This window comes from Scophthalmus maximus, chromosome 6 (genome assembly GCF_022379125.1).
Source record: "Scophthalmus maximus strain ysfricsl-2021 chromosome 6, ASM2237912v1, whole genome shotgun sequence".
Classification (NCBI taxonomy): Eukaryota; Metazoa; Chordata; class Actinopteri; order Pleuronectiformes; family Scophthalmidae; genus Scophthalmus; species Scophthalmus maximus.
This window is the reverse complement of record NC_061520.1, coordinates 24,851,771-24,874,682: the sequence shown is the minus strand read 5'-3', so window position 1 is coordinate 24,874,682 and position 22,912 is coordinate 24,851,771. Positions and strand designations below refer to the sequence as shown.

The window sequence follows — 22,912 nt, the reverse complement described above, 5'->3', positions numbered from 1 at the left end:
ATATAACACTATTTTATCTGTCTCTTTGTGGTCAAATTTAATTTTTCCAAATTCTATTTGCTCACTCACGTTACCAAATTACATGCAAAAGAACACTGACGTTTACTTTGAGTTATAGTAGTAAATGTACACTTGTAAAAGCTTCAAACACTTAGGTGATTAGTTTATAGATCTGTGTGTGTGTGTGTGTGTGTGTGTGTGTGTGTGTGTTTCTGTCATCAGCAAATCAGTGGAGATTTGCTCAGACCACAGAACAGACTCAACAGTCGGTAAAGGTTTGAAAAAACATATCGTACAAACCATTTCAGAAAATTACATCAAAACCCATATTTTATTTTATGTATAGCAATACCATTTACATATTAAATAACACTATAATAGAATGCTTTGATATAGCTTTCAACAAAACAAGAAAATAAGAAAAAGAAATCCATCTTTTTTTCCCTCTTATTCCACGTTTTAAAAAAAAGGAAAGAACAGCCACCTTTCCAAACTGGTTCAATGGGGGGGGGGGGGGGGGGGGGGGGGGGGGGGGTTACCTAGTGACGTACGAGAGAGCCGACAACAGAATCATAGCTGCTAACTGAGGAAAATCAGCAGAAATCAAAGAAGAAAGGTGGATAACATTGTCATATCACAATCACTGCCTGAACATTGATGGAGAAGTGGGAAAGCTGGAAACTGCAATCTGATGACGCGGACACAAAGACACACCCAGGATTCACAGGGTCCACCACAAACAGGGCGTTCACATGGGCGGGGAACGACGGGACACGTTTGCGATTGTAGATCATGGATGTGTGTGTAGGATGGGGAACCGGGTGAGAGTTCTGTGGTTACGCGGACTCAACAAAGGGCAAATCTGGATCAATCAAGAGGAACACTGAAAATGGGGATGATGCCGTTTTTATAAAATCGGAGAGGTGAATCCTCTCCTCTGACACGGTCCATACACACAGTCTCCAGAGAAGATCTGGGGTTACAGAGGCAACACAATATATGTACAGTTTCTCATCGACGGTACAGCCGCATGTGCAGGTCAAAGGGCAGCACAAATCACGGCGGGGGCGATGCGAAGGGGCCCGGTCACACCGGCACTTTCAGAAATCCCTTCATTTCACTCGACCAGTACATTCAAATGTGAATCCACACGCGACTGTAAGACTAATTGGTGGATCCAGACAGGTGAAAAATGGAGGCAGCCATCGCAGTCGCTGTGTCACGCCGTCGGACTTTCCTGTCAATTGCGCCGCCGCGTGGTCAAGAATAAACAAGGCCAGAACCCACTGTTACAACAGCGACTGGTTGCAAACCGGGAGCTTCCACGGCTCTGGTGTTCTGCCTGGACCGAAAACTATCTCAGCAGCCACCACAACCACGTCAATCTGTTTTTTACCGTTATCGTCTGAAGGTCGCACAAATGGATTTCACTTTGCCTCTTTCTGGCGTGACCGGGCATTTAGACAAAGTGTCAATTTCATTAGAAAACAAAATGAAAGAAATGCCCATGAAACTCAAAAAATGTTTTGTAGACCGTCTCCCCTGAAGTTGGACCAACGTTTCCAACGCGGCCCCCATTTGAAAAGGGAGCTAATACTGCGAGATCATAAGAAAAGAGAAATGTTGTGCGTGTGTTCTTCCGCCATGCTCAAGTCACCTATTGGTTCATCCCTCGGATCCCAAATGATGATGTAGATCATTAACACAAACCAAAGGTGAAGTGAACTTACACCCTGAACGTCTGTTACATCCATACACTCATAAATATGCAGATATAGGGTGGTATGGGGTTTTTGGGGGGGAGGGGGGACTCAAAGGAGATACATTGTGAAAACCGACATCTGTTTTCTGCTTGGGAAAGCTTTCAAGTCTTTGGTAAAAGTCTATTAAAAAAATGTATTGACCCCCTTTCTGTTGCCATTGGACACGTGTTGTTTTTGTGCTGCGTGGACAAAAGGAAAAAAACGAGCACACACTTTGACAAGTGTTCATTTCACGCCGCGCGATGACAGAGGTACAGAATGTCAGTGGAATCAGCTGTGGAGAGAGAACATCCTTGTTGAGGGAACAGTGCCTTTTTTGCGGTGAGGTGGTTGACCGCAGCCAAAGTAGGAAAACATTTGAGACACTGTTTCGTAGCGGTTAGGCCACGAAACCACGGGAAAATACACGTCTGGGGAGAAGTGAGTGGGGGGCGGAAACTGTACACAAGGCCTTGGTAGGTTGGAACGAGCGCGGATCTGGAACCTGTCCTGTGTCCCACGACAGCGCAGTCGGAACATGCTTACTTTGCTCGTCCAGTCAGGAAAAGAGATAATAATAATAATATGTCTGATTGTTTTCAGGTCTGTGTACAACTGCAGGTAAACCCCATCTGGATTGAGCCCTAGATTTATTAACACGGTGAATGTTTTGGACCATAATGGTGACTATGGTAGTGTGTCATTTGGCAGACGGGATGCAAAAGATGAGACTCATGGTATCTTCTAAATGCTTTATTGTCTAAAAATCCAATTTAAACTATTGTTTATGTGTCCTAAGTCTGAAATATCTCAGTTGTACCTATTGTCCCCCTATTGTACTAATCCGCTACAGAAAATAGTCCCCAGCAAATGCACTACTTTCCTAAATGTTTGAAGAAGACTACGCTCCCCATTGTTTTAGAAAATACAATTGCAACTACTTTTGAATTGTTCATTTCTACAGTAGAAGCCCTCGGGCCTTTCTTCTTCTCCGCTGAAGACCCCGGAGACCCTACTCTGATATTCTCAGCCTGAAACACTAACCAGTCATCACTCTTCGTGCCTGAACGCCACCAGTCCAATCAACAGAGGCAATGAGCACTAGCCCATCAGAAGCAGGCGGGGGTCTTCATCCACCACACGGACCAGGCCGGCGAAAATCGGGACGCAGTGAAGGAAAGACTAACACCTTCGTGGATTCGCTCTTTTCCTAGACTTGGACGACAATGACTCAAATAGAGACACAGCGGCTGGTGAGCAGGGTTGGGTAATGGGTCTTATCAAATCCATTATAATATTGTCACATTATTCCAGCGAGAAAAATAAACCAAAATATGTCGAAAGCGAAGACCCCCTTTGGGTAGAACATTTGAAATGAACGATGAGGCAATCTTTTGTTTAAAGACATAGTCTAAAGGTTGGAATTGTGAAATGACTTCCCTTTTCGCGAAGTTGGGTCGGACTCGTTTGGCGTTAATTGATGTTGTGGCACGTGAGCGATGTGGAAATCCACCACACTGTAAAAACACCGCATGGGAGCCGATACAGGACCCGGCGAAGAGCGCACGCGCCGGACGTGCATGCAGCTTGGTCACATTCGCTCCCGCTATCCGTGACCAATTGCTCCCATGCAATCGATCAAATATTTCTCATTCTGAAAATAGTCAGGAAATTTTTCAGTAATTATCAGTTTTCAACCCTAGAAAGCGGCAGACTGGTGGAGAACGCATCGCATCGGTTTTGATTCATCAGGAATAAAGCATCACAAACAGGATGTGGCTTTAAAGAAAAGCACCAGCTTCAGTCGTCCAAATTAAATAATCGAGGCAAATCCACGAAGGAAATATTCCTAAACATGTGTGCTAGTCTTCATCATCATGACACGTAGGCTAGAACGTATCATTATGAACGTTAAAAGACGTGGAGATAAAAACAGTCGAATCTGGACTCGACACTGTTTGAGACCCTGTTTCATTTCCAAAACATAAGCAATTTGTTGCATAGAGGTTGTCATTACTCAACCCTATAATGACACACACACACACACACACACACACACAGCATGTGGGTAAAGGTCGTCGTGTTCTCGCTCTGTGGCTCGTCTGTCAAGACGGAAAAAATCGAGACTGGAGCAATGATGTGAAAATGACAAGAGGATGCGTCATCTGCTGTAATTTGTCAGACGTTTTCGAATGATGATGTCTACCGGTGGCACCTGTGTGTGTTCACTTGTGTGTGCGAGAGATTCGATGGCTTAGCAGCATACAAGAACGTAGAGGACTGAGGGAGTCCGCCGCGAGCGCCGGAGCGGTAAGCTGTCGGGAAATCAATCGGCCTGTGGCGGGAGGCCGCAAAGAACATGTACGAAAATCACAAAGTTATTATGATAAGGATATATTTATATATGTATACATACAGTATTTCCATATATTAAAAAGCATAATATGAATTATACAAAGAAATAACAGTAATAAAAGTTCACAGTAGCAGTTGTTACACCACCTAAGGTATTCTAACATGGGTGTGACTCACTAAAAGGAGAGGATGACAGAAAGGAAAAGCGGAGAGGATATTACTTTCAGCAAACACGCGCCCGTCTGCGACAGTCGCCTCCGAGGATGTGGGTTCTTGCGATGAGCGAGTGGTGATGGGAGCAAGATGAGCAGGGTGGAGGAGGTCACGGCGCGCTGAGGTCCACCAGCACTTTGTGACCGAGGCCGAGAGTTGGCGACTTCCTCCGCCGGCTGCTTTAAATGGACCCGGTGTCAGGTAGAACAATGTCCTTCACAGAAGCAGTTGGTTGAATTAGGGCCGAAGCCGTGGAATGTCAAAAGAATTTGAAATTAAAAAAGAATTCAGAGCTCAAGTGAGGAAAAGCCAAGGGAGTCAGCTTTAGTATAGGCAGTAACACTGACATTATATAGTGCAAACAAGAAAAGACAGAAAAGTGTTTCTCGTTGCCCACCAGCGCCGCCGTGAAACTCAAAAAACGTTGCAGGTGCAATCCCTTCAGTAGGAGAAACGTTAAGACATAAAATGGCGAAAAAAAATAAATATCAAAAACTTTTTATCCGTGTAAAAAAGTAATCAGGTTATTCGTTTTTAACCAAGAGTCTGGCAAGAAAAAGGCCTCGAAAAAGTCTCGTCCGCGATAAGTTCCTCGACGTCTGACAAAGTTCAGTGCCACCTCTGTGGGTCCGGGAACCTCGTAGGGTGTCGTGGGGGGGGGGTCCCACAGGACGGCCTCAGCTCGGCCCAGCCCGGGGGCCTCCGAGGGGGCGGGGGGGCCTGCTCTCACACCAACGACTCCATGCTCTCTGCCTGGTCGGACATGGACGCCGTGGTCCCGTTAGTGTCCCCGGCCAGGAGACCCAAGCTGTTCTCTGTGGGGCCGATGAGGCTGAGCAGGGCTTTGTATAGGTACTGGTACTGGTCCTGTGGACCAATCAGAGACCGGCAGAGAGGATCACAGGTCACAGGTCAGAACAATATGGCCACCATGTTTGTTATTCTTCCAGCCATACCATGCACTTTGTGTTATTACCAACCAGTGTATCGAGAACAGACAACCATTAAATATCATGTAAACGTGCAAGGCTATGAAGATATACAGTAAAGTAGCACCAATTATGATGCACTTGAACCCAACTCGAACCAAAAGCGCCTGCTCCTACGACTAAGGGATTGTGAAAACGGACTCACAATGTCTGTGAAGACTCCCGGCCTCATGAGGTTGATCATCTTGGCCACCTGGTAGATGTCGACGGCGCCTTCACTCTCCAGCTGCTGGGACAGGGTGGTGAGGGCGCACAGCGTGCCGGCCGACACCGCTCCCAACCTGACAAACACACACACACACACACACACACACACACACACAATAGTATCAGAAGAGCGTCCGAAGACTTTCTTCATCACTGTAGGAAGGCTCATGGAATGTCGAAGAGGGACATTTAAAACGACGTTGTGGGCCCATGGACGGAATCATATGACGTTCTGTCTGGTTTACATCATCATCAGCATGTGTCAGGGGCGGACTGGCCATCTGGATATTCTGGAGAAGTCCGCCCAGCGGCCGTCAGCCCTGGTGGTATTTGGAAGGGTGCTTTAAATCTTGCACGTTGCGTTTTGTCGAGTGCTCTGCTGCGCAGTGTGTAGACTTCACTCGCCGACACATTAGAAGGTGTGTTAGCGCCCAAATTAAGAGCCTTTGTGTTTGGCGTCATTGTTAGCGGATCTGTCTTATGTTCCAAACCAACCGTGTCAAATGGCAGTCATCTTCCCTTCTGTTGATGACGACAAATTAATTATTGGAATTATTTTGATTGTGTCATTTAACCCGGCCAATATCAACTAATTCACGACCATTCGTCCCTGTTTAAAGAACTGGTCACCAACTCATATCATACCGCACATCAAAACAAACGGAGGAATTTGACAATTCTCATGGTCCGACGTGCCAATAATCGGGGAGAGGTTTTTTTTAGTCCCAGTCCGTCCCTGGCATGTGGTGTCTTCAAATATGCTTTTGTTGACTGAAAGACACCACATGAAGGACCCAATGTTGCAGTACATGTAGAAATATTTCTTATGGACGACTGTTGCTGTACATCTACAGGATTACTCCAAAACTACTGAACCCATTTCAATGAAATTCTGGGGAGGGTTGGGGCGTGGCCCAAGAAAGAACCCATGAGCTGATCCGAGAACTTTCTATCTCTTTCTTTAACTTAGCGAGATATATACACAGCCCCCTTCTAGTTATGTACTGTTTTACTCGCTCCTCCTTGCTAATGAAAAATAATCATTCACCTTTTTCTAACTTCTTTTTTGCCTTATTGGTTTTCAATTGTTGTCATTCATAGCGTTTTACCTATGTGACAAGTCCTCACTCGTTCCAACCCTCACGATCGAAACCTGCGGCAGATGAAATCCTCAAGCTATAGTTGATTCTCTCCGTGGACTCAGTGTTGACCTCTGCTGCTCCGCTTTTCAGATTTCCTCGACAACAGGTCGGCCGGTGAGCGAAGACACTCACAAATCGGGAATGTCGCCTCTACGATTAAACAGTTCCCAGCCCGTGCCTCCACCTGAGCGTGACGGCACGGCCCAGCCGGAGGACGCCAGGTCGCCTCCACAACGCAAGGGGCCTCCTCTCCCGTTACTGCCCCTGCCAGGAGTGCGGCAGAAAGCCGGGGCGCACAACCCACGCCTGGCCGCGCGGTCAATTAGGACGAGCCCCTAACCGACAATCTCTGCGGTGCCGTGAGCGGGCTGCGCCATAGCAACCGGATCAAGTGCTCAATTAGTCGCTCTTCTCCTGGAGGAGGCGACAAGCAATCTTCATTATTCTAATGAATAAACATGAGCGGAGCTGCTGGGGTGTCGTTCAGGAGCACTAATGTGTGTCAATACCAAAAGACACTTTCATTAAATTTAATTGGGTGGTTTATTGAGTTACCTGTTGTGGGGGAGTCAGGGGACTGGAATTAAGACGGCATTAAAAGAATTAAGTGATCTGGTTCATCTGGCCTTCGGTGTCTTACCCAGGGACACTTGGACATGAAGAGCAGGGGATCAAACCTCTGACCTTCCACAGCGTTACCTTGTGTCTTGTGAGCTTTTCTACTGTCATCATATCTGGCAGTATCTATTCAGAGCTGAGCCCATACATGTGACGTGACGGAATAGAGGAGGAAGCAAAATAGCGGGACTGACTCGTCGTGGACGATGGTCGGCCCGTCGCGGGCGGCCGCCTCCTCTTTGATGAGCTTGATGAGTTCGAAGGTGCTGCTGATGGGCGCGTCGGGGTTCGGCCACTTGGGGCACTGGAAGTGTCGAACCTCTAACACGTAGTCATCCTGGTGGGCGGAGAGACGGCGGGAGAGAGAGAGAGAGAGAGGGAGGTTAGATGAGCTATGATTGATTCTGGAACGGTAACATTCAACTTGTGTTTCACCAACTAGAGTACTAGCGTGTGTATGTTCAGACGTCCGTCTCCGGTACAGCAAAAAAATACAACCCAGGAAATCAATATGTTGATATTGTGGTGGTGGTGGTCACAAATACATCAGTGCATGTTAAACATTTTCAGTCCCATAAAGTCCGGTAAAGCTGCATTTAGTCACTCAGCTCCTGCTTACTCTGCTGTCAACACACACACACACACACACACACACACACATTGTCAACAGATGGCTAAAAACAACATCATATGGTCTTTGTGAACAGATATGACTTCATATCACACAGAACCGATCTCTCAGGATGGATGTTCATTCCAGGTGTGAAAGAGGCCTCAAAATGAGTCCTCGGTGCATCTTGGGTGTGTTCAATCCTTACCCTGTAACCTAAACCTGATTCCAACTATAAAACCAAGTCTTAACCCTCAAAATGCCATTTGAAGTAGTATTGGGAATGGCAAAAAATGTCCTCACTTTCCCCGTCCAGTTAGAATTACATGAACACACACGCACACACACACACACACAGACACACACACACAGACACACACACACACACACACACACACACACACACCTGTGTAGCTTCCAGGATGAAGTCGTGGATGCCGATCTGCTCCTCGTTGGACAGACAGAGCCTGTCGTTGCTGATGAGGGTGACGGTGAACGCCCCGCAGCTCATGGCCTCCTCGCGACTGGGCCAGTACACAAACTCGTCCTCCGCCTGCGGGGAAGCAAACACACACACACACACACACACACACACACACACTTTTTACTGTGTGTTCATTATTTAACATACGGTGTCGCCGTAGGATGCTTACTGCTCACGGTCAGACGAGCGCAAGCATGTGTGTGTGTGGGGGGGGTCGCTGATACACTGACACAAAGTGGCGTGTGTAGGTCTTGCGCGCACACACACACACACACACACACACACACACGCTGGTTTGGTCGTAGCAATTTTGAATTATTTTCGTTTACTGCACATTGTATGAAGTTAACGGATATATAAAAACTATTAATGTGTGTGTGTGTGTGTGTGCGTGTGTGTGTGTGTCACCTACCAGTCCGTCGTTGGCCGGCAGCATAACAATAATTTGCGCGTTGTGGTCCCAGATCATTCTCCAAAAGTCTTTTGTGGTGTGGGGCAGGGGATGCTGGGTAATTATAAATTCATTACTCCGGTAGTACCCCTGTAGAAAAAGAAAAAAAAAGGGGAGGGGGGGCTCAATGGGAGAATTAACCCACACTATGGCATCAGCTGGTGCTATTAGCTATGAGCTTGAGTTCCAAGAGCGGAGGAGGAACACGTCACAGTGAAGTCACCAGGGTTTTCTCCACTTGCCTTTTTTTAAAAATGTTTGCTTCCATTACTAATGGCAGCATGGAGTAGGGGTCCACTTGGCCCCTGGACTGTGGTTGTGTCTGACATCTGTATGGGAATGTGTCTAACACCCAACAGGACTCCTCAGTCAGCTCACCTTGTCATAATCAGAGCTCTCTGATGCGCTACAGCTCGGCCCATACTGTCGAAATAAAAGTCAGGGCACCTCCAGACAGTGGACAGATCAATGACTGACAGGAGAAGTGGATGTACTGACCATGATGTAAGAGGCGTTGATATAATCGCTGCCTTTGACGCCGGGCAAAGGTGCGAGGCCGACTCTCGCCCGCTCCGCTGCAGGTAGATGGACAGAGGGTGGGGGGAGAGAGAGAGAGAGAGAGAGAGAGAAGAAGAACGGACATTTACACATTTATTAGAACAGACCAATCACACTGAACGTCCACTCTGTGTGCATTCATTCATTCATGCGTTTCGCTGTTGCTGGCGGAGTGTAGGTGGGTCTTTGTGATTCTTGGCCGGGGGTCCAGAGGCGTCCGGAGCAGCCCGTGACTGTGGACAGATTGTGCAACAGCCGAGGTGGTGTCGTAGTGACAGAAACCTCATGGGAATGCGATTGAATTGCCTGTATTTAGTTTACGACTATTGCATTTTAAGTCTTAAAACACACTGTTTACAACAAACACCGCAATTAAACATTTGCGTAACATGGGCAAAGTGTTCATTGTGGTTGTGAAGAGGTATCGTGTCCTATATTTGAAGACGACCTGGTCTGCAGGGCTTAACGAGAAATAATAAGAAAAGGTTTTCCCTAAAAATTCCATGTGGCACAAAAAGTAAATCGCATAAAGCTACAAGAACTTGCATGCGGGGATGTGGGAGCTGCATTGCGGATCTGAAAAGGACTGGCTGCAGGCACAGGCCTTACAGTGCGACCAAGAATTACATGACGACTGGCTGATGGCAGCTTTTTTGTGTGTATTTCATTAAAAATGTGGACTTACAACACTTAGAACAAGGCTGGCTCAAAGTGATTTCAATGCGCTCATTGGAACGCCACTCCCTGCTGCACAACACTTGGGAGTCACTATCAGATGCGAACCTTGGTCATGAACCTTCCATTCATAAATTTAAAAAGAAATTCACCTTATAATAATCACTCGTGCCTACTTGTGTTTCTGATTTCCTGTGGGACATTCTTCCATAATGCAGATGCTGTAAACTCAGGTAATGTATGTATTAAATAATGAGAAGGGTTTGAGGTACTGCAGTTTTTCTTTCCCACAGTTCGATCCTTGAGGTATTCACATTTCAGATTTGTTTTTTTTTTACTTGAGTCTACTTACATGGCAACACGGAGGAATTTCGATTTTTCTCTTTGTTGCACTCCTTCTGAGCGTTGAGGCAGTCCATGAATCTGGCGCTGCACTGTGTCACCAGCTGAAACACAAAAGAAGAAGTGGAGGAGGGGGGGAGGGTCAGCCAGTGTCACTGTGAAGACGTTGGGAGCGGTTGACCGACTGGTACGGACGGGGAAGTTTTAATGAATGGTCTGAGATTTTTGGAAAAATAGTTTGTGTTGTCTTGATTGCTGCTGGCTCCCATACATACGCTCAGGCATTTTCTACATATGTTCCATATAAACGTAAAAAGACAGAGAGTAGAGGAAACCTTGCCTTGACAGTTTCGGTCAGCTGTTCCCCTTAGCTGTTTGTGCTAAGCAGAGCTAAACGTGTCTACGGATGCATGAAGCTGATATGATTTTCATATGTAGACTACCTGACTTTAGTAACTGTACCTTTAGTTAAGGATACAATGGTACATATTTTACTATAAACTATTAAGAATTACTTTTTCTTTAATCAAAATATTTGTATGATTTTCTTATGAAGGCGACATCCGTAACATGGCCTATTGTGATTTTTCTAGTTAAATGTATTAGAAAAAAATACTTTCCAGTACAAACATGCACCTCTACATTTGAAAATCCTGAACATGTAGGAAAAAGAAAAGACTTCTAACCCCCTCATTAAGTCATAACCTCATTACCATAACAAAGAACCACATTGATTTCTGAACGCACTCCACCCACTTCAGACCTTGGACTCGACTGCGACATATGTGATGAAGTAACGCGAGCCGCACACTCCCCTGTTGTCGAGACGCAACACCAGGAACCAACAGAAAGCAGGGCTGGTCTGTGGGACGATCGGAGTTTGACCAGGAGGGTCTCTAATGTCAGGACTCAATCCCCTTTGTTGTTGAACTTGTAGATTTGTAAAGACCAGAGCGGCTCTGATGAGAACCACTGTCTTGGCCAGGCGACTGGGTCGGGGGCCTCTCCGTCTCTGACCCGTCTGTCCTGAACAAGCTCAACACAATGCACCACATCCTGCTGCGTTTTGTGGCTACTTGGCTTGATAGCAGTCGTACCAGAGTACCATTCTGGTTATATAACGTCCTGGTTAACCGGTTTACATTTTCATCCACCTACGTTGGTGTTGAGACTAATGACGCTTTGATCAGTTGTGCCCACCAGCGAGGTGACGTGTCCCCTCCCTCACCTTGAACTGTTTATCCAGACGTGTCCGGCCCGTGTGCCCCGGTGTCGAGATGCTGGTGAAGTAGCCGTGAAGCTGGCCAGCTGCCATTTCTGTCTCCTTCCCCAAGATGGCTTCCATCAAGGCATTGTGGATGAAGATGTACTGCTCCTAGATGACAAAAGACAAAAAAAAAGTGTTGGCATGAGTATTATTAAATCGCTGGCATAGCGATTTAATAACACTAATAATCATAATAATACATGAGTTTTTTATGGCGCTTTTCAGGGAACTCCAAGTGCTTTACAGAACAGAACAAAACAACCAGGATAGGCAAATAGGCAGAGGAGAAGAGATGGGTTTTAAGCCGCGACAGAAAGGTGAAACTGCGGAGGTTGGTTTTATGGGTGGAGAGGAGAGCAGAGGTGGACCTGAGGGACCGTGGGGGTTGGTAGCGGGAGAGGAGATCAGTGAGATATGGGGGAGAATGATGGTGGAGGGCTTTAAAGGGGAGGACCAGGATTTTGAAGGTCATCCGGTGGGAGACAGGAAGCCGGTGAAGTTTTTCTTGGACTGGGGTGATGTGGTGCCAGGATTTGGTGTGGGTGATGTGTCGGGCGGCTGCGTTCTGGACCAGTTGGTGTCTATTGATGCCTTTATTGTTCTTGCATACTGTATATACACTCATCAAAACCACAGTGTGCAGCATAGGAGACACTGAGTATGGTCCCTGAGGAAAAGGTGTAAAAAGAAAAGCCAGATTCCAGTGAAATGATTGTGCGCTCTCATGCGCACCCCGAACGACAGGCAAGCAGAGGGCCAGAACACACACTGTCGTGGATGGCAAAAACCACTGACTGAAGATACAGTTGGAGGACATGATAGCTCTCAAAAGTTGAGCCAAAATATCTTGATAGCCCCCTGGTGGCTGGCTGCGGTATAGGTCATAAACCCCGCCCCCTTCGCGTTGGCATTTGAGACGAGCACCAAGCTGAAAATATTCACCGTCAGATACATTTTTCTGTCATTTTAGCTTCTTCATCACACTGACGCATGTTCAAGTGCCCATGTTTCTGATAACTTTGGTTTTTAAATACCAACAGGGTAAGACGCACAGATTGACAGCATGTCACTCAATTGGAAGTGGAGATGCATCACACATTCACGATATATGGTCATTGGCAGGAACCTCGGGCACATTTTCAAAGGTCCATGTCCCTGTTTTGGTTAAAATGAGGAACCAACCAGAAGAACAAACTCTCTAAGCTAAACACTCCAGAGGAGACGATGATGCCCATGAAAGTTTTCGTTGTCCACACTCTCAGAATTTCCCAACAACTCTCACAGACGTACAAACCTCAGTCTGGACTAGGTAGTTGCGCTGGGTGCGTATGTGTTTGAGGAAGCCGAGGACATGGACTGCGCTCTTGTCCCTGATCTGCTGCAGCATGCTGTCGATGGCGATGTATGTCCCGGTCCGACCCACTCCAGCACTGCAACACAACACAACACAACACACACGACTGAGGACCAGCAGGAGCCGAAAAGGACATCGTTCAGTGAAATTATAGATTCAGACGCGAACCAGGGACATTGCAATTTGCTTTGTCATTGTCAAAGTTCCCAAAGGTCAGGAATACACGTCCATGCTCATTTATATATGTTACTCCCCTACAGGGGCCGTGTGCCATATTTGGACGATTTCCTAGTCTGAGAACAAAAACGGTTCGGTGCCGAGCAGTCGGAGCAGGAAACTCAGACGGCGTAATGAGCAGCGGGGAAGTGTCGCTGGACAGTTTCCACGTTTCCCACAAGGTGAAAACAGGGACACCGGGGCAATTAACGCCGATGCTGTACTTGCAAATTCAGGGATTTAAAAAATGTGCTGTTGCTCTGAAGCAGCAGGGCAGCAACGGGGTGAATGCGAGTCACTGTCTGCTGCGTTGCATAATGAGAGTGTGTGTGTGTGTGTGTGTGTGTGCGTGTGTGCGCCATTGCAAAATGTGAGTAATGAGTAGTGTGCCCGCAGCCATAGCGATGAGGCACTGTGACAGCAACACATCACCCCCCCACCACCTCCAAGTACCAGAGCACTCCCTGCCAGCCCTAATGTGAAACGTCCTGAAATACAAGTTGACAATTGTGACGACGGGTTCACCGATGCTGCTTCGCGAGTGTAGCAATTAAAGCAACTGCAGTAAAAGCTGACATCGAGTGGAAAAAAAAACCCAGCCGCAAGTTCATCCGTGATACATCTGCCTAAAATATATAAAAAATAGAAGCAGAATCTTGTCACTGCTCTTGTCACATGTCATACGTCTGTGAGTGAAGTCAAGAGACGACGGAGACATCACCTGCAGTGAACAAGCACAGGTCCCATATCAGGCATCTGGGCGGCAGAGGACCTGCGCACGAAGGTGAGGACGGGCAGGGTGTACTCCGGGACGCCCATGTCGGGCCACTGGGTGTAATGATACTGGAGCACTGTCCGTTCACCCTGGGCCCAGGCCTTAGAGTTCCCCTTCCCACCCTGAGCACAAGAGAGAGGAGGGAAGAGATGCTCGTCAGGCTGGAGAAGAATGACAAACACAAGACACAGGAAACACAAGAAGCTTGAAGTGTTGCCCAGAAACATTTTGAAACTAGAACTCTCTCCACGGTCCGAACGAAGCCCGCGTCTCTCACCTTTTTGACCTTACTGTTGCGCAACGAGAAGCGGCGAACGGTGTAGCAGGCGTGGACCTTGGTGCTCTTCAGTGTGACCGCCATGTTGCCGTACTCTTCGCTGTTCTCTGTCGGCCAGTACTGGTCACATTTCCTCTGTGGCGCAGACACACACGCAAATTACATGGCAAGGTTATGAAAGATTTTAGCCTTCAACCTCTAAAAATTTTACATTGAACCCGCGCCGGCATCAGAACTTACCCGCCCTTTCTCCACTAAGTTGGTGATCATGACGATGACGCCGGTATTTTGTTCCCACACCATCCGCCAGAAGTCCTCGAAGGTGGACTTCAGAGGCCCCTGGGCGGCGATGTAGGCTTTGGGCTTGTTGTAACCCTAATGCATGCATGGTGGAGAGAGAGAGCATTGGATTGGCAATATAATGGCATAGAAAACAATCATATCGACAAAAAATCCAAATCATTCCAAAGTTGTACGTCCAAGTATGTAAAACACTTCTCTGGATTCAACAATTCCTAGTGGGAGCACTCACGTCCACATAGTTAGCATTGATGTAGCCGGTGTGTCTGGACTCCTTCCCCGCCAGCAGCCTCAGCTTCACCCTGCTGTGGTCGTCTGAGGAGGAGACAGCGCGGGGTCAAACAACTGAAAACGGAAACAGGTCAACCCCAACACAATACTGTCCAGGGCAGAGCCGGCCCTAGCCTATATGGGGCTCTAAGCAGAATTTGATTTGGGCCCCCCCCCCACCATCTTTTCTCTGCACCAGACGGATAAGTCCTTTTTTGTGACATTGCCTTTATCTTAATCTTCAAACTGCCTTTTCCATCGACTGACTGAGTGACTGGTTTGGTTGTATCGTGCCTATCTTTACATTGCGCATCCATGAGCATTAACGTGACCTCTGACTGAGGCAGCGGGCATTGATTAAACCAGTACTAGCTTGCCAGTCCATTAACATAAGATTACAATTGTGTATGCTTGCTATTGACATAATATAACATGTTTATAATAAAACCATTAAAAAAAAATCAAGCTCTCTTGTGGGACATTTGAACTGCTGCTGGGGGTCCCCTGGTGGCCATGGGGGCCCTAAGCAGCCGTTCAGTTCGCTTATGCCTCGGGCCGGCCCTGGTCCAGGGAACTTTCTCCCAACCAGTGAGCAACTCTTCTGAGCAACTTTTTTTTGCTGTAAAACAATATATTTGATCATAATCAATGTTGAAAGGTTCCTTTGACACCAACAGCAGTGAAAACTGTAAAAAAAAAAAAAAAATCACAACATCAAAATGACTCCACTTGTAGCCTGCAAACATGAATGAACAGTTCAGTGTTTGAACGCAACGATGTGTTAGCTTTGGTTGTTCTTCTGATTCATGTTCCTGGTTTGACTCTTTAGCACAGCTGGTGTTTAGAAAGTAGCCAGAAAGAAATATTTTGTGTGTGTGTGTGTTTACTATGTAATACAGAAGGAACCCAGCAACCAGCAGAGTTTGAGTTTGTGTTTGTTGGAAATATCATGAACTGACACGTGTATCAAATGCATGTTTGTTTGCTTGTCTTAATGCGTATCAAATATGTCTTGCCCCACGTCCACCGCGGCACTTTGGCGGGATCGGAGTTTACATCACAGTGTTCACCACATGAAGAACGTATACAGGGGTTTACATCATGATGTGTACTCACAGGCCACTATGTTGATGTATCTGTTCTTGTGCTTGTTGTCTGGGTGGTTGGAGTGCTCCGACGTGATCTTCATGTCGGCAGTGAATCGCTGCACCTCCTGGGGAGGGACACACACACACACACACACACACACACACACAACTGTGTCAGTAGCCTGTGGCATGGCAGTCACTGAACGTGCGGGATTCATGCTCTGCAGAGGATGACATCGTAGCCTCTGGGGGCTGATACCCATTCTTTGGACGTGCAGCCTTGTTTCCCAATCGATTGCTCATATCAGTCTGGACATGGTGTGAATGCATCACTTGACAGATCATTGATGGAGGTGGATAAAAGCCAATAAGAGAGTAGGTTTTGAAGAATATTTATTCATGCTCTCTGCGTGCTGACCTCTCACAGTTCACCGGACAGTGACTCTCGTTGTTCATGTGTCCTGTAACTTTTACATTGCCTATGTCTCTCGCACAAAAGCTGCTCTCCTTGTTGTACCTGCTCGGGCTGATTCCAACTCCCTCAAGCCCTCCTTCTCTGTCTTTCCCCTTTTCATTCCACCTCTCTGGCGACCGCCGTCGTTTCATTCCTTTGCTCAGATATGCTACATTCAAAGCATGACAAAGTCATTTATTTGCTTCACCCGAGGGCACAGCGCAGCATGTTGGAAAAGTAACAGCTACAATGAAATGTACAGGATTAACCCCGGAGGTATTTTTTTTGTATACTTCCTTTATTCCTGCTTGTAATCGTTGAAAATGACAGAAAGCAATTCTTGGATAAGCAACGTGTTTAATGTTGAGTTCCGGCCAAGCAAACAGCTGTTGGCTGCGAGCTCAGCATGGCCTGGATTTGGCTCTGACCCCTCAGTCTCATTTCCTCTGGAGCTTTACAGGCTGGAGTGGATGTCACGCAGACAGGTGATGTGAACAGCTGATGGCAACTTGAAAAGACGCACAAGCACTCAATTTGCGCGCACACATATGCATTCACACATGGTGGGAAAGCAAAATTCATCAGTGTGGTACTGTCATGTTCAATCCTTTCACTGGTCACAGAAACTATAGAAGTAATCCTCTTCGGACGTGGCAATGATGGAGTAAAGGTTTGGTCATTTGGGTTAAAATAAGGACTTAGATTGACCTTTGTTGTCATGGAAACAATAATGAACGATAATGAATGTGGTTATGGCGAAAAGGCTTACAGTGGTTAACAGAAACAGAGTTGACTGTCGGGAAGAAAACAAAAGAAAAGTGGTCCAGTGTTTTGTCAAATTGTTGACCTTCTCTCTTTGCCAACTTTGTGTCTCTTCATCACCTTGACTTCCTCCTTTGCTCAACTCAAAATTACACACAACATGAAACACGCCGTTTTGCAGCTTTTGCAGAGATGAGAGTCTGAAAAAGCTTAAATAGATGTGTAGTGGTGTGGATGCCTTAATCTTATTACGTTACCCTTTTTTCGTCATTTTTTCATCAAATATTTGTCAACTTAGTCAAAAAAACTACTTTTTACTTGTTTAAATCAAAGCCAAGAACAAGCATTATTGTCAAACATCAGCAAAGTTAGGCTATAAGAATATTAAAATGAAAAAGAGCGGCAAAGTGACAAGTTGTGTGATTAAGAGGGGCCTGGTCTGATGCCATTAATTCAGGTCTGACCACGTTAGTCAATCAAATGCAATCCAGCTCTTGCAATATGAACCAGTCAATGCTATGATTGATCATGGTACGCAAAAGACGAGAACCCTGTACAAGAGCCCGGCAATAAATCCTCCCCTTATGTTCAGTTGTGTCAGGACTGGGGCAGAAAAGGGCTTGATTCTATTCCGTCATTCTGTTAACCTTAGTAGTCGTGTTGCACAGGTCAGTTACCTCCCTACCTACATACCTACCTACCCACCTAAACCTACCTACCCTTGAATGCCCCAGTCTATCTGAATGTTGTTGCGGACCATGTCCATCCCTTTATGGCCACAGTTTACCATCTACCATCTCCAAACCGACTCTCAAACCTTCTAATGACTGCTTCCACATTACAGTGAGCTCACTGAACTTCAGTGGCCTCCCCAGTGACCAACGCTTTTTCTTGAACATCTTTGTCTTTTGAAGAAAGGGGTCATTAACAAGTATATTCTGCCAACTAAAGCAAAACTATGTGTGTGGAATCTACTGCACCAGAGGCATAAAAGCATTCCTCCAAACCTTTGAGTTTTGAAGGTGGCATTGGAGAGAGTGCTGTCTGACACAGGACGCATATCAGAATGCACATCTGTAAGAACTGTGCTGACATTGTTGAAGACACACGGTTGATATCTACAAGGCAAGATACCTTTTCAATTGAGGACTTTCATTCGTCAACCAACAACATGGGTGTATTTAGACTGAGCACGTTGTATTTCCCTTCCATTAGCAGGGGTCCCTGCTCAACACACACTTTTCTCACAGGGAGAGCATGTTCAAGGAATGCAGAGGGACTGTAGTATGAAAGCAGGAAATGACAAGTGAGAAAGAGAGAAAGGAGTGAGATGTTGTGACCGTTAACAAAGGCAGAGAGAGCTTTGTGGTGTGATGAAGCATGCACGGGTTGTTACTAAATGAAATTACCCATCAATGAAACTTCCCTCTTCTTTTCACTGCAATAACCCTAATCATTCACTGTGCAGCCTTTTGTCTTCACTATCTCCCATTATTCCTACTTTCAATACTTATTTGACAATGAGAGTGTATTCAGACTGGAGAGAGCACATATTTTCTCCCCATGCAAGATTAAAGACACAGGGGGGAAACCTGCAGAAAAAATGACTAAATTATATCTTTTTAGTGCGCAGCTACATTTGTTCCATGAGTGCGTACTCATGTACTGTGAATAATACACTAGTTATAGCTTGAAAAACTACAGTGGGGATGAGAACAATGACTGAGCTGACTGGTAGCCTGCTAAGACTGATGTAGTCTGAAACAGATGAGGGCTTGAGATGCTGAATGTTCTTCTGCTGTTCTCTGGACCGTGTGACAGACAGAAAGAGATACCAGATACCAGATAAACCCATTGCGTACTACCTGCTCGGCATCAACAAGCGGAGAGAGTCAGAGAGTACAGTGGGACATTGAACAGTGCTAGATGCAAGGGAATATTGGAATGAGCTGATTCCTCAGGAATTAGCAACTGCGATATCAACTTAAATTCTAATAATGTTGTGTTCACAAGTTGTATCTGATGCCTCCAAGTGAACGCCCCGAAAAGAAAAGAAAAATAGAATCCCAGCATAGTTACATTATCCTGTTCGGTGTGCAATGTACAAGACTTTACTACTCACCTCAAAATCTTCAGAGAACCCACGTTGGTTATTCGAGTAGAGGTCCGAGACGTGTTTGATGAACCGGTTGACTGGGATGGCGTCCATGTCATCTGCAAGAGACGAGTCCAGGTTTAACACAGTTTTGTAGTCACGGTAACTCGCCCCCAGAGCAAATGCTGGTACAGGGCAACGCACTCTGTACATATCTGCAAATTGCAGAAATGGTGCAGCCTGTCCTTGACAAATAAAGGTGGAGTGCACAAATCACCTTCTATTTCTCTCCGATTAATTGAGTAACTGATTTCGGTGGTTTAAAAGAAATGTAATATTTTCACGACAATACTTCTTCCCCCAGTGTTCTTCTCCCCCTCCAATAAAAATGAATGGCATTCATACCCACGCCAAGGCCAATATCCGTCTCCTAAATATTAGGGGTGTGTATCTTCAATGGTCTCACGATTCGATTCGATATCAGAATGCATCACAATGCGACGCATCCTCCATTTTTGATATTACTGCACATCATGGCTACGTTTTTATCAATGAATCTAAGCAGTCAGTTATATATGAACTCCCTTTTTGATTTTATTATGTTTAACGCTCTAAAAAAGGACACTCAGCCACGATGCGGGGGCCACGTACGCATCGCGATGCCTGACTTTTTTGTCATCAATGTCCGTTCATTATTTCCTGTTGAAAATAGTTTAAAAAACATTATCCCATCCTTCCAGGTTTCATTGAAATCTGCTCAGCAGATAAACAAACCAGCAATGAATCACAATGACAGGGTGTGGGGCAAATGCAAACACACACACACACACACACACACACACACACACACACGAGATAAAGAGTGAATCTATTTTCTTCAATAGTCTCGTTCAGTTTGCTAACCCAGGGGCAAGTAATTCAAATACACTTGCATAAGTACTTTTCGCTGCTGTGATGTCTCATTGCATGTTTGTTGCCCTCAGTGCGTTGGCACAGGGTCTGGAGTGGAGGGCATGTTTCATCAGAGGGCGACACACTCGTGTATACAAACAGCTGCAAAGTGGTCGCGGTGCTTCAAGAGTCTGAACTCGACCCAGAGAAGAAGAAAAACCAGGAGCAGACGCTCGCACAGCTTCCTACACTTTACCCATCATCAAATATTAACGAGAGAGTACACTGGCTCTATCTCACTCTGCGTCTTATGAGACATTCGTGTAGAGATACAAATATGTCGACGTTACTTGTGCGTCAGTGAACGCAGCAGGCTGCTGAGCGTCACGCAGAGAGGTCTGGAAACAATTAGCTGCATGGATAATTGATCCAATCTCTTTTTATTGCTTCAACATATTTCACAAAGAGAACAGTATCACTCCTGTGCACCACGGCGTGTTGGGTATCTGGTAAATAGACAAAAAAAAACTAGACAACAAAAAAAGTTTCCTCAAAAATAAGAACCACGAGTGAGCCTAGTGTGATCGGTGACTGTATCCAAATGATTCACTTGAGATAAAAGTACCAGCCACATCTACAAAGGCTGCAATAAACTATTATATCCATAGTTTGTTCGTGCTGTACAGATGTAGCCTGGCGTCCCCAGACTAATACTCAAATGCATATTTTCCTGGGACCTCTCGGTTCATTTTCGATTTCCAAGAGGCGTCACCATCGGTCGCAGCAACGAATCATGTGACGTCTGTTGAGCGACGTCAAAACGTCACCAGACGAGAGCAGAGAGGAGATGTCTGTGATGATGACTCCACAATGTCTTCGTAAATCGGTGTTGTCGTTTTTGTGGGAGAAATTTGAAAGGGCCGGGTACTTTCAGACAAATGCTGGTTCATCCGTGGCAATCTTGGCTTTTCGCGTGAATGGAAGAAATTGTCTTTGTATTGAATTTGTTGTGGCTTCTGCAGAAGGATCGAGACCGACAGGGCCACAAGTAGAGTCCGCAGAGGAATCGACACTGGGTGTATCTTCGTGACAGCATTCATACATTACATGAGAGATAGAGTGATGAGAAACAACAGCCTTGTGGAATTACATCAAGAACATTTAGTTCCAGCCATGAAGGACGAGGTGATAGGTAACAGCCTCGTGAGAACATCTGCCTGACCCAATGACGGCGCTACACCGGGGCTAACCGGGGCCATAGCCCCGTCACAAATCTGGTTAGTCCCGGTTCAGCCCCCCAGGTGTCATTCGGAATTTACAGAGGGAAAAAGTTCCATACTGTAATGCAATAATCAGCTGTCATTATGTTGTTGCTCTAAACAATAAAAAAAAGTTTAAAAAAAAACACATATCCCTTGTTCCATCCATGTTGTCATCCAATGTCTATTCATTGCATCTTGAAAGTTAATGAACACCAAGCCCAAAGCCCAAACGACTTCTGAATCAGAAATCCAAAATTATGGATCTTCCGAGGAGCACCTGAATGCAGCATTCGTCGGTCGTCGCACGTCTTTTTTCTTTGGCACCATGTTAGTCCTTGGGATGAGCGTAAAATTGAGCCTATAACTGAAACCTAACTATATCTGACCTTTAAGGTGGTTTGTCTGATCTTAATGTGGAGCAGCTATTAATTGATAAATATTAATAATTATTGTTACTAAAGACAATTCATGCGTTGCGGGCCTTGCGTCGATCCCACAGGGTGGCGTTATAGGCCTACGGCCCTACGATGGGAAATTCCTTATAGGTTATTAAAGTAACTGAAGTCATGACTATTTTATTAGCAACCCCACTTATTGGTCAAGCCCCTCCTTAGCCCCAGGAGAGAAAAGAAATCCTGGCGCCGTGCATGGCCTGACCACTTGGGTCATTCCCCTCCCTAGCCATAAAAGGGTCGGAATGATGCAAAGGAATAATTGCAGTTAATACTAGGTTATATATGTATATGTAAATCAGATGATTTTTACCACTACACACCGTGTGTGTGTTTGTGTGTGTTGAGCATCAGACTCTGTGGCACGTAGCTGCTGGCTGCAGGTTTTAAATCCACAGAAGGTCTTAAAGAGGATTCTGGAATGCGCCCGACTGCAGGTCTGAGCTTTTTGAGACAATTAACTGTGCTGACATATGGTCAGATCACACGTCCCTGTCTGCTGCCGTGAACTCCGATGCCCTCGCAGTGTGGCTCTGCGTAATGAAGGGTCTGTTGTAAAGCTACCCGAGCTCTTTATCTCTACGAGCCTGTTCCTGCTGGGGTGTTCGACAGAGACTCTTTTTTTTTTGTCTGTGCTGGACTCGGACGCGGGGGGCCTGCTGTGAATGAAGGCCTTCGGACCGAGGCCAAGGCCCATTGCGAAGAGACCCCAAACACTTTAAACTGATTTGACGGGTTTGGATCCAAGGACCTGGAAGGGAGCACCTCTATAGATTATAAGTGTGTTTTGTAACTGGTGAATGGTGCTTGGCCTCTCTCGCCCCCTCGTTCACACCCAGAATCAATTTGTCACTGACACTCCACGGCAGCGGTGTACAATATAAATCATCCCGGGAAAAATTTCAATAGTTGACTTCACTGAAAATATACTCACTTTGCAAAAGCCGATCAGAACACACCATTCACTGTCATGTAGCCCACTAGGCCTTACTACTGCATGCAGATGGATTGAGAGAACAGTGTAAGCAACATACTCACATGGCTGAAAATGAGCAAACAGCAA

The 22,912-nt window shown here is 46.0% G+C and overlaps 1 protein-coding gene across 1 annotated transcript in view; it reads right to left on the bottom strand.

The window, feature by feature from the left end:
* Positions 1–2,480: 2,480 nt before the first annotated feature.
* The window catches only part of LOC118309866 (receptor-type tyrosine-protein phosphatase gamma-like), a 330,931-nt gene continuing 310,499 nt past the window's right edge, over positions 2,481–22,912 (bottom strand). Inside the window, exons 15-29 of the mRNA XM_035632434.2 lie at positions 19,272–19,363; positions 15,962–16,058; positions 14,808–14,890; positions 14,516–14,650; positions 14,276–14,410; positions 13,945–14,120; positions 12,948–13,083; positions 11,615–11,761; positions 10,397–10,490; positions 9,310–9,386; positions 8,773–8,901; positions 8,283–8,429; positions 7,461–7,603; positions 5,445–5,580; positions 2,481–5,177 (exon numbers count right to left, since the gene is read on the bottom strand). Coding sequence (XP_035488327.1) covers positions 5,037–5,177; positions 5,445–5,580; positions 7,461–7,603; positions 8,283–8,429; positions 8,773–8,901; positions 9,310–9,386; positions 10,397–10,490; positions 11,615–11,761; positions 12,948–13,083; positions 13,945–14,120; positions 14,276–14,410; positions 14,516–14,650; positions 14,808–14,890; positions 15,962–16,058; positions 19,272–19,363 — 1,868 coding nt within the window. The 3' untranslated portion in view covers positions 2,481–5,036. The remainder of the gene's footprint in view (positions 5,178–5,444; positions 5,581–7,460; positions 7,604–8,282; positions 8,430–8,772; positions 8,902–9,309; positions 9,387–10,396; positions 10,491–11,614; positions 11,762–12,947; positions 13,084–13,944; positions 14,121–14,275; positions 14,411–14,515; positions 14,651–14,807; positions 14,891–15,961; positions 16,059–19,271; positions 19,364–22,912) is intronic.